This window comes from Talpa europaea (genome assembly GCF_964194135.1).
Source record: "Talpa europaea genome assembly, chromosome: 12".
Lineage (NCBI taxonomy): Eukaryota > Metazoa > Chordata > Mammalia > Eulipotyphla > Talpidae > Talpa > Talpa europaea.
Genome location: NC_140079.1, coordinates 85,000,501 through 85,021,596, shown reverse-complemented (window position 1 = coordinate 85,021,596; position 21,096 = coordinate 85,000,501). Strand labels below are relative to the sequence as shown.

General features: G+C 40.1%; 1 protein-coding gene across 3 annotated transcripts in view; it reads left to right on the top strand.

Annotated features, from left to right (window-relative positions):
• SMURF1 (SMAD specific E3 ubiquitin protein ligase 1) overlaps nucleotides 1-21,096 on the top strand; it is a gene marked incomplete at both ends in the record, with an annotated part of 94,990 nt that overhangs the window by 57,637 nt on the left and 16,257 nt on the right. For 2 of the 3 annotated variants that reach the window (XM_084249755.1, XM_084249754.1), the window contains 9 exons: nucleotides 11,262-11,300; nucleotides 12,479-12,587; nucleotides 13,903-14,036; nucleotides 14,183-14,248; nucleotides 15,459-15,534; nucleotides 16,895-17,136; nucleotides 17,829-17,913; nucleotides 19,467-19,613; nucleotides 20,626-20,824. In XM_084249755.1, coding sequence (XP_084105881.1) covers nucleotides 11,262-11,300; nucleotides 12,479-12,587; nucleotides 13,903-14,036; nucleotides 14,183-14,248; nucleotides 15,459-15,534; nucleotides 16,895-17,136; nucleotides 17,829-17,913; nucleotides 19,467-19,613; nucleotides 20,626-20,824 — 1,097 coding nt within the window. Of the gene's footprint in view, nucleotides 1-11,261; nucleotides 11,301-12,478; nucleotides 12,588-13,902; nucleotides 14,037-14,182; nucleotides 14,249-15,458; nucleotides 15,535-16,894; nucleotides 17,137-17,828; nucleotides 17,914-18,494; nucleotides 18,573-19,466; nucleotides 19,614-20,625; nucleotides 20,825-21,096 lie in introns of all 3 variants that reach the window. The other variant, XM_084249753.1, reaches the window with a different exon arrangement.

Below are 21,096 nucleotides of genomic sequence, written 5' to 3'. Positions count from 1 at the left end.
TATTGATGCTGTGCTGAGGAGTGGGCAGAGTCCTTGCTGTCTTTTTCAGTTACTAGTTTTTAATTTAAAATGTAAGGTTTTATTTTTCCTTACAAATGTTATCCATGCTGTCATTCTTTACAGAAAGATTGAAAAAGTACAGTTCTCATTCACACACACACACACACACACACACACACGATTTTACCAAAACGGGGTCATTCTGTCCATGCTGCTTATTTTATGTCTTGTTTTTTATTTTAGTTCTTTTTAGTCATGGACTTATTTTTCAGGAAAGTTTTAGATTTACCAAGTCATGAACATAGTCAAGAGACTCCCCATGTCACCCCCCCACACATACATACCCCTGCACAGTTTTCCCAGCGGTTTTCACTTGAACTCTCAGCAGGTGTGTGAGAGTGGTTTTATTTTGTGGTTTTCATTTGCAGTTCACTGGTGATTAGTGGCATTGAGCATGGGTCCTTGTGCATATTAGCCATTGGACGTCTTCTTTCATCTGTCACACAGGAACGTGTGCGTGTGTGCGTTTCTGTTGTATACACCTAGGGATGGAATTGCTGGGTCGTGATTGATTTAAAATAAAAAAAAAAGTGATCTTATGAATATGACATTGGCCATATTGCTTTGAAAATTTTAATGTTGTGACAGATTGTTTTATTCCTAATCAGTTGTCTTAGTAAAGGAGTGTCGTTTGTTGAACTACATGGTTTCCATTCATGGGTGGGTCAAGTTCTCACCACCAGCGCTCACTTTGCAGGGTCACCTTGAGCAAGTCATTCAATCTCTGTGACCTCCTTTTTCTCCACTAAAGTGAGCATAATGATTTACTTTGATTTATATCCTGATGTGAATAATGATTAGCCAAATAATTATAAAAGATTTTATGATAAGTCCATGCAAACGAATACTTAAGTGCTTCAGGTATATGGAACCTAGCACTATAAAAGGATATATAGGCAGGAAGTTATAAGGGACTTTGTTCTGAATAGGAGGTTGCATATCATGGGCTTCTTGTAGCCGTGGGTGGGCACTTTCGCAGTGTGTCACCTGTCTAAGCGTTGCTCTTGCCTTTGGGTTCTCTGCAGACCTCTATATGCACCGAATGCCTCCTGTGTCATCTCTAGTAACTAAAAGAGAAAATGCTGACAGAACTTTCTTTTGCTATTATTTATCACTACTTTCCCCCTTTGTCTACTGTTCTCATCTATCATTTTGTAGACTAGATGCTTAATTCTAGCCTTTTTCCCACAGACACTCTCAATTTCCCCTTCCCCCTCAGCAGTTATCATCTTGTTTAAAATGGCTTCATAAGAAGAAGGCAACTTTATATTAATAGATCCTTAGGAATTGAGTAGGTATGGATGTTTGGATTAAGTGAGATTCTCCTCCCTACTGCCTCTGGATTATTTCCTCTTAATGGAGTTAATTCAGTTTCCTTATAAAGTGACAAGTCCAGTTTATTTAATAACAAGCTTTTTAAATTAATATTAATTTTTCCTGACAAAGTTTAGGTCTGTTTTATGCTGTATGACCTTGGGAAGATAGTGCTAGCTTTAGAAGCCACTTTTAAGCATTTTTTTTAAAAAGATGATTTTGGTTTATTTCCTTGAAAAAAAATCAAACCCTCCAATGAGGAATGCATCGCTGGACAAATCCCATTTGTGTTGTTCTCCATGGGATTCATGGAGCTTAGAACTGGACTTGGTGTGTAGTAGGTGATTAGCAGATGTTTGTCAAATGAATTCATGGATTCTCTACTCAGGCAGCAGCTGTGACTGTGACTTTGGTCAAGTTATGTGATCTTTTGAAGCTAACTTTCTCATCAGAAAAATGAATATAACTTTCATAAGATAGTAACAGTCTCATGAAGTTGTGATGTTGAGTAAAAGCGATCTTGCATGTCATGTATCCAGTACCGTGCCTAACCACCTTGTAAGCATCTTAGTTGGTGTTGTTATATATGTGGGAGGGAATTAGATAGTATTTTTAATGTTTTGCAGCCTTCTAGACGCTCCACTATGATTCCATTGATAGATTTTATTGAATGTTTTTGGCAGATGATTAGATCAGTTGGTTGCCTGGGAGGTGGTCTGCTTTTCAGAATGATTTGAGAAACTCAAGTGCAAACTCTGCCTTGGTTCCTGGTTGTAAAATCACCATGCCCTTCTCAGGGGACAAGAATGGATATCGGGGACTGAGGTACTGGAGTTAATAAACATTGTCATTGCCTGTGGCATTTGAATAAGGACGTTCAGAAGGAAAAACAGACATGTTTAGGGACAAGGTGTTGATTGTTTACTGGTCTAGGAGCTGATCACTTTTGGAATATAACTTCAACATTCAGACAAAACTTTTCATATGGAAAGTCAGGTTTTCATTTATTCCAGGCAGGGAATTATGGCTTCACCTATAAAATCAGCCCTTCTCTTGATATCTTTGTTTTACTCTAATATGGTTGAAAAACATTCCATTTGGTTTATTTAAGATAGAAACATACTTTGGAGACAGAAGTTGTTCTCATGAGAGATACTTTAAATGAGCTACTTTTCTTATCTTCAAAGCAACGGTCTAATTTATAATACTTGGGAAGAAATCAAGCAAAAGTAGCTTTGGAAATTGCTGTGAGGGCTGTCTTCATTCCTCACTATAGAAAGAACTAATAGAAAGAAACCTTATTCTAGGTTTTCTTGACATGTAATGACCTAACTGATCCTTGGAAAGTACTCCTCAACATATAAAAGTGATTTTGTTCATTAATAAAGCCTTTGTTGAAATAAAACGTTCCAAATGCCTCTGAACTTTATTACTTGTTTTTTGACAGGTACTTTATTTCTCTGTCATTGGAATATTACCTCTGAAACTGCAAGGGAACCTTTTTTTCTTAGTGCCAACCAAATGTCACTAATGATACTTTAAGAATTAGAATAAACTTGCTTGGAGAACAGGATCTGTCAGGTAGCAGAGTGTGTGCAAATCTGTAGGCCTCAGGCTCTTGGCAGGTGTGGGATTGCAGTCACACATACCACAATAGGAGCACTTGTCAAACTATCTTATTCATTCATCCATTCATTCATTCAAGCACTTATTCATTTTCTTCAACAAACATTTGTCGAACTCTGATGTCTGCCAGGCCTGTGTTCTCTGTGAGGAATGGAATGTAGAAGCAAGCATGGTCTCTGCCTGTGTGGTGCTTATGTTCTAATGAGGAGTAGGCAGTCTAAAAAGGAAAAAAAGACTATTACCTAATTCATTTCTTCAGCAAACATCTTAGAATTGACCTCTGTGCTGGGCACCATCCCATGCTCTGGGACACAGTGGCCAATACAAAGGACACAACCCTCATGCCAGTAGGCAGTTTTTGTAGGGGGAGAGGCAGACATGAAGTAGCACACACATAGAGGATTTAAGTTCAGACTGATAACAGCTGTGATGCTGCTGAGATCGTGGGACTGGGCAGGAAGGGCTACCGAGTCTTTCAGAATCTTAATAGTTTCACCAAGGAAGTAGAAAATAGGACGTCTGCCTCGTGCCCCCTCCTCATCCTGTAAGAATCCGTAGAGAACTGTGTGTAAAGAGCCTGAGACTCTGAAGTCACAAGGTTGGTGTCACTATTTGCTGCTGCAGGGGCCTGGGGGGTGACCCCTTCTCCTTGGAGCTGAGCTCTGCAGGGAGGCGGGAGGCAGACTGAGCGGCCCCACCTGGCCCTTCTGGGTTTGGGGGTGTGAGCTAACTGTCAAACTTCTGAGATCACATCATTCACATGATTTTTTCATTTATTTTTGAATGGAATACATTTATAGAAAATGAAGCTCTAACACTCATATTTTAAGCAAAGAGGTATTTGGAAACCCGTCTACACAGTGTTGGTTTGCCAGAGTCACCCCCGTCTCCAAAGCCAGCAGGGACAGCTGTCACTGCTGAAATGTATCTTATAAACTTGGACAATTTCCCCTGCAAAGAAAAAATCATTTTATCACCTGATGGTGTCCGAATAGTGGACATATGTGTATGTTTAAACTTACTGAGAAGGGTTGGGAAATGTTTATTTCATTAAGCAAAAAATGGAATAGAGTTCATTTTGGTGTGATTTTAAAGATTTTGGTGCTTTAAGTCTTGGCTTAACTGAAATGTGATTCCCCACACCCCCTCCACCCCGGGCCTTAAAGCACAACTGAGCATCTCCTAACTTTGTGGGGGGGGGCGTTGGCGTGGCCTGGAGAACAGCGGCCTGCGAGGCGGCTGACCACGCTCTCCTTCAGCAAGGCATCTGCTTTCACTCCTTTGTGTAGTGTAAAGAATTTTTTTTCCACAAGTTGATTTAAAAAAATGAGTTTTATACTTAAAAGAGATACATTATGTTGCAATATGCAGCACCCTAGGTGGTAAATCATAATGTTCTAATAAAATATGTTACTTAGTAGATGTCTTTAATTGTTGAAATAATACCTTAATTTTCCGTTTTGGTATCACTGCTGTTCTCTCGGGCTTGCCTTTTGCTCCTTGTCCATAGTCTGTGTCTGTGTCTGATGAAAAGTGGTTGAGTGCCCTGTGTAATGCTCATCGAGCAGATAAGGTTATGGAGAGGGACTAGATCACTGATGGCTGGGGCAGTGGCTCCCAGATCAGTCCAGTCACTTAAGTAAATGGGGATTCAATAGAAATAAAAATGGCCAACTTTTTATTTTGCAGCAGCATTGTTAAAGGATCACCATTTTTTGTTACTTCATTCCATTAAAGAAAGGATATTTGAACACGAGAAAAAGAAAAGTTATAATGCAGAACAAAGGACAGGCATCTTGAAATGTATTGGTGGGGTTTTAGGAAAACCCCACACTGTTGTCCTTATTTTTTTCTCATTTGGGCACTCTTGCAAGTGTTGTCACAGAATTACCTTTGGGAAATGCAGACCTGAAAGAACTTCTGAGAACGTGGGCCTTGCCTGGACTTTGAAGATAGAGCCTAGCAAAAAACAGGGGTTGTTAAGAGGATTGAGTGGCAAGAGTAAGATCCAGATGTAGTAAATGGTTGGGTGAGCAGGGCCGGGTAATGAACTGCGCTGTGCTTGGAAATAAAAGAAAAATGATGCTAGAGAATGGGGAGGATTTAGATTGCAGTAAAATATAATATGGAGCCATTAGGGGTTTTTGGTTTGTTTGTTTGTTTTTGTTTTTTTTTTTTTTTTTTTTTTGAGTCCAACATGAAGATGTTTAAAAGCTGGAACTGGTGACTAAATGTAATGTGAATTGGAGAGGTTGAGTTAGGGAGGGTGCTGTTCCTCTGAGACTCGGCTGTGAGTAGGTGAAGCTAAGAATAGGAGAGTGGGTACAAAAGTAAGGGAAATAACACATTCAAGAGACATTTAGAGGAAAGAAGAGATTGGACTTGGTGACACATATGAGAGGAGGGAGGAATGAAAGGTACAACGAAAGTTTCTAACCCTGGAGAACAGAAAACTGGTGGAAGTAGTGACACACATGAGTAAACTTCTTGAGTTGAACAGGTACCTACTTTAGGTTGTAGCTCATCCTGGGATCAGGGGAAGCCGCCCATAGTACTTCGGGACCCTGTGCTTCTGTCAGGCCCGGTAAGGAGCTTTTCTCACTAATTGAATGCACCTCATGTTGGCAAAGCGCTGCCCTCCGTGTATTTTTAGATGCTAAGTGAACATTGTCATTTGCTCTCACTTTGTCTCCAGCATTAGGAAATCATGGTATGTGATTAGGAAATTATGGGATGTAAGAGACACAATGGAGGGACACTTCAGAGCTGGAGCTGAAGCAACGATGCACCGTCTATGCTGAAAAAATTAGCCATGTTTTCTTGAAGAGAAAATACTCACTTGTCCATTGTTGTACTCAGAACCTCTCTCATCATTAGTGTGGACAGCACTTATTTCAAAATGAGTGCTAAATGGAGTGGTCATTTGTGCTGTGTAACAAATTACCTTTTCTCATGACATGTCTTAGAGTGGACAAAGAGAATTCTACCTCAAGGTCACAAAATTATTTTAGTAGGAGAAATAATATGCCATTAACTAAGCTAGATTCAGCATGACCCTAAATGATCTTTGCACAAAATTGAGACAAAATTCTTTTTGTGCTGACATATTGAGACCTTCTCCACTCTATGATGTAACCAAATTCCACTGGAATGAGCCTTAAATGAAAACATTGCTAGTCTTGTAAATATGAACAAAGATTAATCTTTTTGAGATGTGACCAGAATTCTTCCAGTCAGAAATGATCCGGCTCCGCAGAAAGAGCAGGGCCCAGAGCTGCTGCTAATACTTGTGACAGGAGAGGTGAGGGGGGTGGGTGCCACAGCGTGAAAACCCTGGAGTGCTGTTCTGGGAAGCCACGGTGGAATTTTTTGTTTTTTTACTCAAATACCCTATTTTTCCACCCTAGGCCAAAACACTTAACAAATCATAATTTGTTTTGAAATGGACCATCTCCTAGCCAAACAAAACTAGACTATATCTTGTTTGTCACAGATATGCCCACTTTCTGTTTCTCTTAGCAAGAGGTGTTTAATCTTGTACCAGTCTCTTTCCTGCGGAGGAATCACTGTGCAGTTTTTTTTAAGGAAAGGCATTAGGAGATAGATACATTTTGCAAAGATCACTTGTGATAGTTGATATGGGAGCTTCACCGCTGTTAGAGGTGAAATCGACACATTTGAGAGCTTGAGAGGTAAATGGACACATGGAGGTTGCTGATTTTAGCTGTGCTGCTGGCGGTCACTAAAGCATAGATCTTGGGGAAGGATTTTCTGATTTTGGGTGTTTCGGCAGAGAGAGAATTTTTTAACTTCCATTTTGGATGCTTTTGTGTTTGATGTGAGAGCTTTTGAGGCATTCAGAGTTGTGGAAAAGAAATGGGAAGTTGAAGGAGCAGGGCATCATGGGCCCGTTTGAGGCAGGTTCGAAAAGATGGTTGATTTAAAATTAATTGCTTTCATATATCCAAATAACAATTAGAAAATGCAATGAAAGGAACATCCTCATGCACATTAGTGACAACAACAACAGAAAGGACACACTTATTTTAAACCTGATTAGAAATTAAAATTTTATAAAACTTTCAAACCTCGCTTCAGAATGGTAAAGAATTTAATAAATGAATATATATGCTACATTCACAAAAGTGAATACTCAATGATTGCAAAGAGGTAAATTCTTTTCACATTTATTTATGAAGCAATTTTTTAAAAAAACTTGCTCAACATGATTCTGAGTTCACTCAGAAAAATAAGTATGAGAGATTAGCTAGGAAAATGCTAGATTTGATGATGAGACTTAAGAGGCGTGCATTTTCTATTTTTACTTTTTACTTTTTTAAAGTATGTATTACTTTCATAATTAGAGAAACAAAATAAAAAAAATACCAGCAGGAACTATCAAATGATGATTTATCTACAAAAGAGACTGACTGACTGACTGACTGACTCTGTGTGTGTGTGTGTGTGTGTGTGTGTGTGTTCCATTGGGAGGGAAGGGAATAAAGATTGCACTGGAGAGGAGCTATTACTGCTGACTATAAAGAAATAAAAAGGATTATGAAAGAATACTGTGAATAACTGTATGCCAGCAAATGAACAACTTATGTGAAATCGACAAATTTCTAGAAAGACACAAACTACCAAAACTGATGAAAAAAGAAATGGAAAAACTGAATAGACCTACAAAAAGTTAGAGATTGCATTAGTAATTAAAAACACTTCCTACAGAGAAAAGCCCAGGTCCTAGATGGCTTCACTGGTGAATTCTTTTAAACATTAAAGAAAAATGAATAATAATTCTTTACAAATTCTCCCCTCCCCCCAAAAAAAAAACAGAAGGGGACACTTCACAACTCATTTATGGGGTCAATATCACCCTGATACAAAAATTAGACAAAGACAATACAGAAAATGAGAACTAAAGCCAGTATCCCTTACAAATGTAGGCACAAATTTCTCAGCAGTATATTTGCAGCATAAAAAGAGAATTTACACCGTAACTAAATGGACTTTATTTTAGAGTGCAAGTTTGCTTTACTATCTGAAAATCAGTTAATGCACCACATATAAGTAGACAGAGGATACACACTAAATGATCATCTTAATAGTTGCAGAAAAAAGCATTTGACAAAATCTAACACCCCTTCATGATAAAACACTCATGAAACTGGAAGCAGGAGGAAACGTCAAGTAAATAAAGGGCGTCTACAAAAGCCTACAGTTATTATCGTATTCAGAGGCTGGAGGAGTGAATGCCTGCCTTCTAAGGTCAGGAACAAGAAAAGGATGCCCGCCCTTTCTGTTCATTATTGTGTTGGAGGTAGTGGGTAGTTAGGCAAGAAAAAGAAGTACAAGGCATCAAGATTAGAAAGGAAGAACTAAAACTGTTTCTACTTGCAGATGATGGGATTTTAAGTATAGGAAATTCAAAAGGACACAAAAATGTGAACTAATAAATTTAATGAAGTTGTAAGATACTAGTTAAATATACAAAAACCAGTTTTCTATATAAAGAAACTGGTTTTCTATACACTAGCAATGAACAATCTGAGAGGGAAATTAAAATAATTCCATTTTCAATAACATAAAAAATATTATGAATAAGTTTTTTTTTTAAGATTTATTTATACAAGCACTGGGGTACAGGCCAGAGGCACGGGAGGGTGAGAGAATTCACCAGAGACAGAGTGGGGAGCAGAACAGGCAGATTGACTGAAATCCACTGCTGAGGGGAGCAGCGGGCGAGACAGGAGAGGTCTGCCCCGCCATGTGGGTCACATCCCTGACCAGGGATAGAATTTATGCTGCAGTGGCTGTGGATAGCTTCATAGTGCTGTGCTTAACCCCTTGCGCCGCTAGGGAGGCCCCTGGTCTCCAATTTATAATACTTTGGCTGATTTTTTTCAACTTTACAATGATGTGAAAGTGATAGGCACTCTGTAGAAACCATACTTTGAATTAGTAAATTCTGTTTTTCACTTTCACTACAGCATTTAATAAATTATGTGAGATAATCAGCACTTCATTACAAAAGGTTTTGTATTAGATGATGTTGCCTATCTGCAGGTAATGTAAGTGTTCTGAGCATGTTTAAGGTTGGCTAGGCAAGGCTATGATGTGTAGGTTAGGGCATTAAAGGCATTTTCAACTGAGGATGTTTTCAACTAATAGATTTGTCAGGCAGTAACCCCATTGTAATTCAAGGACGTCTGTAGTAGGTAGAGCCTTTGGGAGGTATTTAAGTCTTGAAGGTAGAACCCTCATAGATGGGATACTCCAGAGTGTTCCATGCTGTCACGTGGAAGGGAACCCCTACCTGACCACCATGACACCCTGATCTCAGACTTCAGCCTTTGTAACTGAAAAATAATTGGTTGTTGTTTATAAGCTACACAGTCTGGGGTATTTGGTGATAGCAGCTTGAGCAGACTAACAGTTCGCGACCTGAGTGCGTTCTCAGCGTGTAGTGCGTTGATTTTCAACAAGATGGTCAAGACAGTGAGTGGGGAGGAAGTAGTCCTCTCAACAAATGGTGCTGGTCAACCGGATATCTGCCTGCTAAATCCTGAAGCTGTACCCTCTTCACACCACCCAAACTGAACTCAAATTGTGTGCTAGACTTGAAGTTCTGTTTAACTGCTGAATGTATTAAAAAAGAATACACACTGTAAAACTCGCAAGAAGAAAATACAGGAATAAATCTTTAAGACCTTTGTTAGGCAAAGCCTTACTTAGACATGATACCCAAAGCACAAGCAACCAAAGAAAATAGATAAATTGGATTTCATTAAAATGAAAAGCTTTGGTGTTTCAAAGAGCAGCATCAAAAAAGTGAAAGGACAACCCATACAAATGGGAGCTCTTTGCATATCAGTATGTCATAAGGATATCTTATATAGCTATATAAATATAGGTATCTATAGATGTGGGTATTTAGAATATACAAAAAATTCTCACAACTCAATAATAAAAATGCAGAATAGTTAGATCCACAGAGACATGAAGTAGAATTAACGGTTACATAGGAATCTGGCAAGGTTTGAGGTTGAAGAGGGACTGCTCATGGTCTGTGATTTCTTTTGGGGGTGATGAAAATGTTCTGAAATGGATTGTGGTGATAGGTGTATTGTCCTGAGTATATTAAAAGCCATTGAATAATATACTTTAGGTGAATGAATTGTCTGGTAATTAAATTATATCTTAATAAAGCTGTTACATAAAATATACTAAGTAAAAAGTTTACAGAACAGTTTATCTTACATGAATATGCTTTTGTAAAATATATAAGTGTATTAGAAAACATATATTCTTAGAAGTTAGTGAAACTGTGAAGCATTGGAAAAGAGGCGTTGCTATATTTTCCTCTGATAGAGTGGTTTTAATCGTGTTATAGATCTGGTGACAAAATTCCTTACATTAATTAATACTACCTCATTAATGCATGGTATTAACAGCAATAGCACTTATTGCACTCTTTCTTTATGTCAACATTAATAACATGCATTTTTGTCATTTGTTTTTCATAAAACCATGATGATGGCCCCCTATTTTCTGCCACATTCCCTTTCCTTTTAGTTTCCAGTGTACCAGTTTACATTTACAAAATTGTATTATTTATCAGAATATCAAAAACACCCAGCTCCTTTTGATGTTTTGTTAACAGTAGCTATAAAGGCAAATGCTTCAGGTCTTAGTCCATTTGTTTGTGTTTAAGATTTTAAGTTTAAGCTAAAATGTTTGCATTTGTTATAGTGGATTTCCAATTTGAGGAGAAAAAAGACTTGTTAATTACTTGTTTTTTATTTAATGTGGAACAAAATTTGAAAGACAAATAATCAGAAGATAATTTTCAGGCTCTTTTTTTTCCATTGCAGTTACAGACTAGTGCCTCAGGCAGTTTGGATTATAATAAAATACCATGGACTGGGTGGCTTAAGCAACAAATATTTATTTCTCAGTTTGAGAGGCTGCAAAGTCTTAGGAACAAGGGGTGGTAGATTCAGTTCTTGGTGAGGGCCTCTCCTTGGCTTGCAGAGGGCGCTGTGCAGAGCAGGAGCCAGCCAGCTCCGAGGTCTCCTTCCGAGGCCCTGATCCCATCAGCACCGCACCCTCATGACTTCATCTAAACCTAACCTCTCCCACAAAGGCCCCATTCTCGAAGCAGTCGCACTGGGAGTGTGAACTTCTACATATGGGGTGGGGGGACCCATAATTTAGTTCTTGTGCAAAATGTTAATCCTTCATTGTTTGTTTGTTTTTAGTATTGTGTGCCAAGAACCTCGCAAAGAAAGACTTCTTCAGTAAGTAAATACCCATTTCTGCTCTCATATATTATTATTCACTTGTTTCTGAAATTTTAAACTTAAAAGCAACAATACTGTGTATATTCTTCTAAAAGTGCAGCAATTTACTGAATAGAAATCCGTGGTTTTACAGGTACCTGATAATGCGGCCTCCCCCACCCCGCCAAAGTTTAAAAATCTGTGGTTTGACCCACTTCATTCCGAGTTGACTACAACAAAAAGGCTCCTTAGCCCAAAGGCACGGTTTATAAGTTATTAAAGAAAAACTCTTATTCCCTTTTCTGGCCACGCCAAATTTTGTCTTCTCACCCATTAATATACTACTTTGTGCTAGGTGAAATGTTGTGAGCTTAAATACATATGAGATGTTTTTCTGGAAATAGCTGGATTTGGTAAAATTGTTAGGTTTTATAAATCAAATCACATTTCTAAAGCCTTGTAATTAAAGAAAATATAAAACATAAAGGATCCTTTTCTAAAGGAAGGAATCATTCTTTAATTTCACCTACCATAAGGTAGGTGCATGCAGTGTGAAATTCTTCATACATACTTGCTGGTCCTCATGAGACCGCTGCTCACCTCTGCAGTGGCGCTGTTGACACTTCGAAGCTGAAGGAACTAGACTCCCAGGCTCTGTTCAAGCAGCTGGGAAGCTCCAGAGTGGTGACCCCATGCCCGTCTCTGCAGCCTTTACCTTCTCCCCTCTTGATCTTATAAGCCTGTCTGAGTCATACTTGTGCATTTAGGGACTTTTCATGTTACTTTCTGCTGGATACTGACTGCCGTAGACAGAATAGACCAAGTCAGTGGACAAAGTATCTGGGCATTACTATTTTTTAGAAGCATAAATACAATTAAGTATAGACAAGTTTTCTCCATTAAATTAGTTCCACTTAGTGATCATCAGAAAAGGAAATTTGAATTTGAGCATACTTTATCGTTTTTTAGCCTCTAACATCCTGAGGGTAACACCATACTGGATTATTTTCTTAGAAAGCTAAGTAGAAATAACTATTTCTGTTACTGATTGAAACTAACCCTAAATTAGAGGACAAATACAAGGGTGCTTTTCTTTACAAAGGGATCTTGAAGCGCCCTTGGCCTGCAGGACTGTGTTCTGGGGTGTGCAGACGGGTGTGTAGTCTCGCTCAGCAGTGGCTCTCCCTCCCCCTTAGGGCTCCCTGATCCTTTTGCAAAGATTGTTGTGGACGGATCTGGGCAGTGCCACTCAACGGACACTGTGAAAAACACGTTGGACCCAAAGTGGAACCAGCACTACGATCTGTGAGTTGAACTTTCTCTAAGCCATTCTGGGAGAGGTGGGAGAGTAGGAACCTAGCTATTAAGAGAAGCATTTAATTAAAAAAAAAAAAAAAAAGAAAAAAGATTGTCACCTTCTTGGTAACAAAAGTGGATGGCTGAATGAATGCATACTACCTAATTTTAGAGTTTATATTCTTGGAAGACTTTGCATTTGACATTTTCATAGGTTTTTTTCTGGCTTGCTTCTGTAATAGTGATCCTTAAACTTTTTTTTTTTTTAATTAAATTTTTTTTTTTGTGGGACCCTCGCCAGCGGCCGGGGAACAAACCGGTGCTACAGAGGCTGCGGGCAGCCTCACAGCCCAGCGCTCAACCGCTGCGCCACCAAGGGAGGCCCGATCCTTAAACTTTAAATCTCTTGTCCATTCTAACAGAAAAAAGGGCCATAGATCATGTCCTCTATATGCTACCTTTTCAGTGAAACCCAAAACCTTGTAGCGTTGAGAATTTTTACCTTCACCTTGCATTATTATAATATTTATTATGTAAATATGTTATATATATATTTATTGATTTTTTAAAATTCTGCTTTTTAGTGCAAATATATTTTCTGTAGGAGAAAGTATAGTTGAGAATGATGGACTGTACATTCATTCCATACATTCCTTCCTTCTGTCTACATTCATTCTGTCTGTACCATCAGGCAGTTTCTTAAATTCATTCATAAAACGGATTGCAGTTTGGAAACCACTACTTTATATGCACCTATGTTTTCAGGTCGCAGACAAGAAATTTTCATCAAAGTAATACTGAGTGTTTTCTTATTAACACAAATTATACTATGTTTGGGTGGGATTTTTGGAAGTTGAATTCTAAGGCTTTGTTTCAATTACACTGAGGCTTGGAAAGTAAGGGGCTTGGAAAGTGGTTGTCCTGAAAGCTCCCCTGTGTGTTTGACTTGCACTGAGAAGGGGAGACTGAATGTCTTTAGTTTACTGTGAATGGATCTGTAGGTTTGCTAGCAGTCCCTTGTTACAAACTAGTATTCCAGATTAAGTCTAATTGATGGGAATTTATGAATCATTTCATTGTCCTATGGAATCTCTGTTAGGAGGTTACAGTCATTGTATGGCTGTCTATATTTGCTTCTTACATAAGCCATTGTGTAGTTCTTTTCCCAACACATTGAGGTTAATTGACTTGTATTTATCGAGTGCTTGTTACAATATTATTTTAAATGGGATTCTTCTGTACTAATAAGTCAATCAGGTAAGATCTCAGTGGACTCTCATAATTCAGAAATAAAGTTAAAAGTAAGTTTGCATGTTGTTTTCAGATATGTTGGGAAAACAGATTCTATCACCATCAGCGTCTGGAACCACAAGAAAATCCACAAGAAGCAGGGAGCTGGCTTCCTGGGCTGTGTGCGGCTGCTCTCCAATGCCATCAGCAGACTGAAAGATACTGGATGTAAGAACCGGAAGCTTTTCTGCCTCTTAATGCAACTGAAGAAGGCTTATGGGGCATCTTTTTTTTTTGAATACTGAATACAGAATTCCTGCCTTCCTCCCTAGTTAACATTTCCCTGGGTTAAGTTTTGAATTGTTTGTTTGCAGACCAGCGTTTGGATCTATGCAAACTAAATCCCTCAGATACTGATGCAGTTCGTGGCCAAATAGTGGGTAAGAACTTTCTCATCTCATCTGTATAAAGAGATGCTTTTACAGAACAAAACATTCAGCTCTTCAGCACGGAGGAAACACACGGGCACTGACAGTGGTGACGCACTTGGAAGCACAAGTGACACACAGGGGCCATCTCTTCTGTACTAAAAAGTTTCATCCTGTGCGGTTTTATTATTTTATCTAGTTCCCTTCATCTTGTTATTCAAAGGGAATTATAGTGACTAAGTACAAAAAAGTAGAGGGTTATAATTTAAAATGTAATTTTAATCATTGCATTAATGGGCCATTAATTTGTCATTGTCTTCCAGTGCAGATGACAGGGATGGTGGCCACAGATGCAAACATTGAGAAATAGTTTCTTTGAGAAGGCACGTACATGAACATGGCAGCATCCATCTAATAGGGTTTTATAGACTCAGGATTGAATTATTTAGAATTTTAAAAATGTGCTAATGTTGCTAAGTGTTGACTGGAGATGGAGATGTTCCATGGGAAGTGATTTATCTGTTAAGCAGCTCATCCTGTCATCCACCCCATTTTCTGGTAAATCACAATTTGACTGCTTTGCAAGGAATGAAAGAAAACAGTGTTTCAGCAGCACCCTGGAGTGGCTTAGGACGCCATACCTCTTAGGTGTTGTTTTCTGTGGATTTGACTCTTGACCCAAGATAAATAAACAGTGGGTGTAAATCCTGAAAAGTATCATAATGAGAAAGTTCTCATTTACTGCTTTTCTGTTTGTGATTTCTTTTCTTTGGAGGGTTGTGCCAGGAAAAATGAATAACTGGAAATAACTTTACAAATGTCTTTGTTCATAGTAAGGCTAGAGAATACATACTGAGACTCATCTAGACCTTGCAGGTGCTCAGAGTACTCTCTGTGCACTTATTAAATATAAGTGAAAATCATCTTTAAAGGTAACTTAGAGAAAGGATTATTGTCTTCTTATGGAGAGCTTGAAAAACACAGTCTCTTTTTCTGCTCCACATTTACAAGGAATGTTCCAAGCAGTGTGCAGTGGTATGCAGCTACTGGAGTAACTGCTTTGTGCTTAAGAGCATAAGAATGTGTATTTGTGTGTATATACATATGCTTTGCTTTTTAAAAACAATGTTGTACATAAATTAAAAATTCACAATGGTTCACTGTATTACAATTGTATAAAATACCACTGGATTTTAATGCAAGACATTTTTTTCTGTTTTAGTCAGTTTACAGACACGAGACAGAATAGGCACTGGAGGGTCTGTGGTAGACTGCAGAGGACTGTTAGAAAATGAAGGGTATGTATGACTGGCGTGCGGGCTGAGCTCTCTGCTGCCTTAGGCTCTCACCCTATTTGAAAGCATCCTTCATCCCTTCTCCACTGTGGTCAGTTTCCTTGTTGGTAAAGGAAGCTGTAAAGACTACTGGGTTGTGCCCGAAAGACTTAGGATCCAACTTAAAGAGGTGCCCACCTGCCTAACATGGGAGGGGTCGAACATCACAAAGAATTATAACTATAATGGATTGAAACACATCAACAAATATGTTAACAATTCATAGTTTATAATGACACCTAGGGAGCAAAACACATACCCAAAAAACCTCAAAACCTTTCTTTGGTCACTGTCACAATTTTGTGACCCACCCAGAGAATGGATGGACCCGGGGAATCATTAGTAGCTGCTCACATGCCACGGGAGAGAGGATGAGATTAACGTACCTCTCAGAAATCCAGCACAGCCCCAGGGCTGTGCAGTAAGCCCAGAACGGGGCCGCTCTGTAGAGTGTCTTCAATAAATACATAGCAAGAAAAATTTAAAACAATGAAGAGAACCCACAAGTTAGTAATAAGAGAGGCTTAAGAGCCATACCTACTAAATCCAATGTGTGGCCCTCATTTGGATCCTAATTAATGAGTTAATTGTCTGGAGAAATTTGAATACTGGCATTTGATGATATTAAAAAATTAATGTACATTTTTAAGTTATAATAATAGGGAAAGTCTCTATCTTCCAGAGATAGATGTTGAAATATTTAAGGACGAAATGACAAAATGGTTTTAGAATAAGCCAGTAGAGGGAAGGAGTAGCCACGCGGTGGTGGTGGTTGTAGCTGGATGATGGGTCTGGGGGAGGAAGGGCTGATTGTATTAGTCTCTTAAATTGTGTATATTTGAAAATTTTCAATGTAAAATGCATTTGCTTATAAGGGAAAATAGCCCATTAAGGTAAATTTCTAGAAAATTGTTCAGGGGCAAAGATTTCATGTTAAAAAATATTTAGTCTTGTGGTTTTTGTATTACCAGGAGTTCTTTGGTCGAATAAAATAACAAGAAAAATGGATTTTATTTAAAATGAAGTCAGTGAAATCTCCTTTCACAAGCTCCTTAGTGCACTGTTGGGCGCCCCCAGTTATCCAGCTCTTCCCTGAGGATGAGTTCCCATGGCCGGCCTTGATAGCCTGTGGATGTGGCTCCTTTTGTCTGCGTGTTCCTCTGAAAGAGCCTATTTAACTAGGACAGGGCAAATTTTAAAAACTAAGCACTTGGGACACTGACTTCTTCATGAAAAGCAAGATAAATGGATGTGACATTGTCAAGTTGAAACGTAAGGCACGTGTGCTCAGCCTTGTTCCCGTGTGTGCGTTTCCCTCCTGCAGAACCGTGTATGAAGACTCCGGGCCTGGGAGGCCCCTCAGCTGCTTCATGGAGGAGCCGGCCCCTTACACAGACAGTACCGGTGCTGCTGCTGGTGGAGGGAACTGCAGGTTTGTGGAGTCCCCAAGTCAAGATCAAAGACTTCAGACACAGCGACTGCGAAACCCTGAGGTTCGAGGGTCACTGCAGACGCCTCAGAACCGACCCCACGGCCACCAGTCACCAGAACTGCCCGAAGGCTACGGTGAGAACTCAGCGGCTGCTCCGCTGTCATCTGCAGTGGGCAGGAGCTGTCACTTCGTGGGCCTTTCTTAGTAGCTCGGACCTTAGCTGCAGTGCAGAGCCGCTGTGTGCCGTGGTAATGTCAGTGGAAAGGCAAGTAGCCAGAAAAAGACGGTGCTAAATCTTGCTCATCATGAAGTTGTCAGCAATCGCTCTATCTCCCAGTTTAGCACTTGTGTGAAAATTTTAGGCAAATTAACACCAAAGACAACCAAGATGATGCGTGGGCTCTGTGAGGGATTTTGTGTGCTCTGTGGCTGGAATGTGGAAAGGACAGCGGGGGTAAGAATGAAGGGATCATCATCATCATCGCAGGGAGGGAGCTGAAATGAAGGAGTGGAATTAGATGTCGCAGATCATTCCGGAAGTAAGAGCATATGGAGATGACAGAGGTCAGCGTAGACTCATGCTGAGGTGGCGGATACACTTGGAGCATCTCACCCAGGGGTGTGGCCACAGGAGGCGGGGCTGCCTCCCAGGGCAGAACTGGAGAAAGTCAGACCCGGATCGGGAACCCGCCTTTGCCCTTTCACGTCCTTTTCTCAGTGATTGTAAAGAATGTCATAAGACGCTTAGACCCCGTGCTTAGAGGGCTGGTTGAAAACTCTCCTTGGAACTGAACTCACTAATTGTGTCCCCCAATTTCTTGTGCAGAACAGAGAACAACGGTGCAGGGGCAGGTTTACTTTTTGCACACCCAGACTGGAGTTAGCACGTGGCACGACCCCAGGATACCGAGGTAGGTTTTCTGAAAACCTTCAGAGGCACAGCAGGCTTCTCCAGCACTTGCCTGCACGTCCGATTGTGGATATAGCGCCCCTTAGCTTTGACCGTGTAAACTTGGAGGATGGCAGCACAGCGAGGTCATCACCGGGGCCACAGCTCTGGAGCTGGGTGGGAGGCCCTGCTCGACTGTCCCGTGGCAGCTGCTGGAACTAAGTGGGCCTTTAGAAACTCTTCCTATATCTTGAAATCAGATCATATGATGAAGAAAGACTATCCCAGCCCCTAGATCATCAAGTGTGCTCTTATTTGGAAAGCCAGTAAGCCCTTTGAGATGTGCTGCTCTCATTTTAAACTAAAAACGTGGAGGGATGAAATGATACCTTGGCTGGGATTTGCTTCAGATAATTGGGGTGGGGGCAGTGAGTAGGGGAATATTTGAATCAGGTTGATGATGAGAATGTTTAAGTTGGGTATTCATTATGGTCTCTCTACTTTTTTATATGCTTAAAATTTTCCATAATAAAAAAGTTAAAAAGAAATATAAAGACGCTATTACCCTTTTTCTCTTCTACTTTACTGTCCCTATTGCCTCAGTCCCTTGGGGACCATTCCTGGGGGAGATGAAGCTTTTCTATACGAATTCCTTCTGCAAGGCCATACATCTGAGCCCAGGTCAGAGAGACCCCCCGCCCCCACCCCATAATGGAGTTAAGTTTCTTTTTTTTGCTTTGCTTTGCTTTCCTTTAAAATTTTGTTTGTTTGTTTTAGATAGCATTACTACCTAATAACATTTTTAGTAATGCTCATTTCCTTTTTGTTCATGATTTGTTTCATCTGAGAATAAGCTTCCTGTCTTTGATTTTCCAAGTCTATGTTCAATTTACAATTCAGTATCTATAATTAGAATGGAATTACCTGCAAATGAATGAGGTGTCTCTTACCCACTTTTAGAAATACCAGACTTTTGTGTTAACCAGAAGAGCATCTTGGTCAGTAATGCTATGCTCCCACAGGGCTGTGGTTGTATTGAAATACCTATTAAGAGGTTAGAATTAGAAACACTTGCTTAACGAGAAGCCAACTCAACCATGAGGAGTCCTGTTCCCAGTGCAGCTGTTCAGAGTTGTGAGATTTCAAATGCATGTGAATACATCCCCTTTAGCTTTAAGAAAAACTTATGCATCTGGGAACTTTTCAATGAGGAAACCTTTCTCACCTTGAACATTGAGTTTGTGAATTCAGACTGTTCTCCAACAGCACTCAGTACTTCCTACTATTCTGGCCCTCTTGCATATGAGAAACTATTTCCCCGGCAGACCATGTTCCATACTGTGGTTATAGGCTCTGAAAGTTCTGGTTTTATCTGTTAGATTTTGCTGCCAATTGTAGCCCAGAAGCCTGGACTCAATGGGGGTTTGGCGTAAGTAGCACCATGACTGTCCCTCTTAGCCGAACTGGGACATGGCTGCCTTGATAAGGGACCCCTGTGGTTCTTCTCCGACGAAGTTTTGGTCTTATGCCTCCTTACTCAGATGGAAAACCTCTCTGTATCTTCCGTTTTGGTAGAGACCTTAACAGTGTGAATTGTGATGAACTTGGACCACTGCCACCAGGTTGGGAAGTCAGAAGTACAGTTTCTGGGAGGATATATTTTGTAGATCATAATAACCGAACAACCCAGTTTACAGACCCAAGGTTACACCACATCATGAAGTAAGACTTTTACAAACTCTTTGTTGACCTTTTCTGTTTATAATTTAATGTTTTCACTAATTTTCAGTTTTTCTACTGCGTTATTAGTAGAGAATAAGCATAAGCAAAATGTGATTCCTATTTGGTGGACAGTTGCATGTTTTAAATTCTTAACTGTGAGCAGTAGCAAAGCCATGTGATGTTGCTAGTTTCTTGCTTGCAGCCTAAGTAGACACTGAGGTGGCGTGTTGGGCAGCGTCACGAATGGCACTCAGATGGAGTGGTGGCCCTTCCAGTGAGAAGCAGGGACATGAGCTTTTCCTCAGTGCCCTCAAGGCTGCACCGTCTGGCCCGGTTCCTGTCCCATTGTTCCTGGTTAATTAGAACTGGAATTACCCTGGGCCCCGCAGTCAGTGTTCCAAGTCTGTTCTCAGAACATAAGAGCCCAAGTAGCTCCTTTAATTGTTGACAGTAGTGGCAAAACTTGAACAGGATAAATGCTACTTCGTCCCTGTACTACTCCTGGTCCTTTGATTTTATTGGATTTTTTGCTCATAAAGAGCAGGCTTAGAAATCCCATGGTTTTGAAAATGAGAACTGGTGACATTAGACTTCATTTGAGTTGTTTGCCCTGGAGCATGCTGCCCCTCCACTACCTTCCCCTCTGAAGGTTTTTCACATCAACTCCAGTTAATTCTGACCACCAGGAAACATCTAATAGTGTCTTGATCTAGTCATAGAAACTTAATAGATATACGATAAATATTTGCAATATCTTTTTATTTTTAGCAGTGATTATGTATGAGATAAGTCATTGCTTAGAATTGGGGTATCTCCTATCTTCAAACTAATAGTGGCCACCAGCAGTTTTTAAATATCTCTGTACCTCGTTCTGTCTGTCACGGGAAACCGTTTCTACTTGAAGTTGTGTGTAATGAACTCTCTTCTCAGTTCCTTTGGTGTGGGGGGCATTGCCTGCAGCCTCTTGACCACTTGCTGCCCCTGGAATGACGTTGATGCTTCTGTTTCCAAGTCACCAGTGCCAACTAAAGGAGCCCAGCCAGCCGCTGCCACTGCCCAGTGAGGGCTCTGTGGAGGACGAGGAGCTTCCTGCCCAGAGATACGAAAGAGATTTAGTCCAGAAGCTGAAGGTCCTCAGACATGAACTTTCACTTCAGCAACCACAAGCTGGTCATTGCCGCATCGAAGTGTCCAGAGAAGAAATATTTGAGGTATAGAATTTAGCGCAACTAGCAGTCAGGTGTAGAATGTTCATCCCTGAGGATAAAAAGTATGGTCTTTCGGTTTGGTATTTCAGGTATTGACTTTATCACTCGGTGAAAGGGCTTCTTAGGACCAGAGGCCCCGAGAGGGCATTGATTTCCTCCTATGGTCAAAGTTTAAAAGCTAGATAGCGTCTGAGGTGAAAACCTAGAGATTTGTATAGAAACTAGTGCTAAACCGTATGGTAGACCCCTTTACCTGCACTCCGCAGATTATTCTG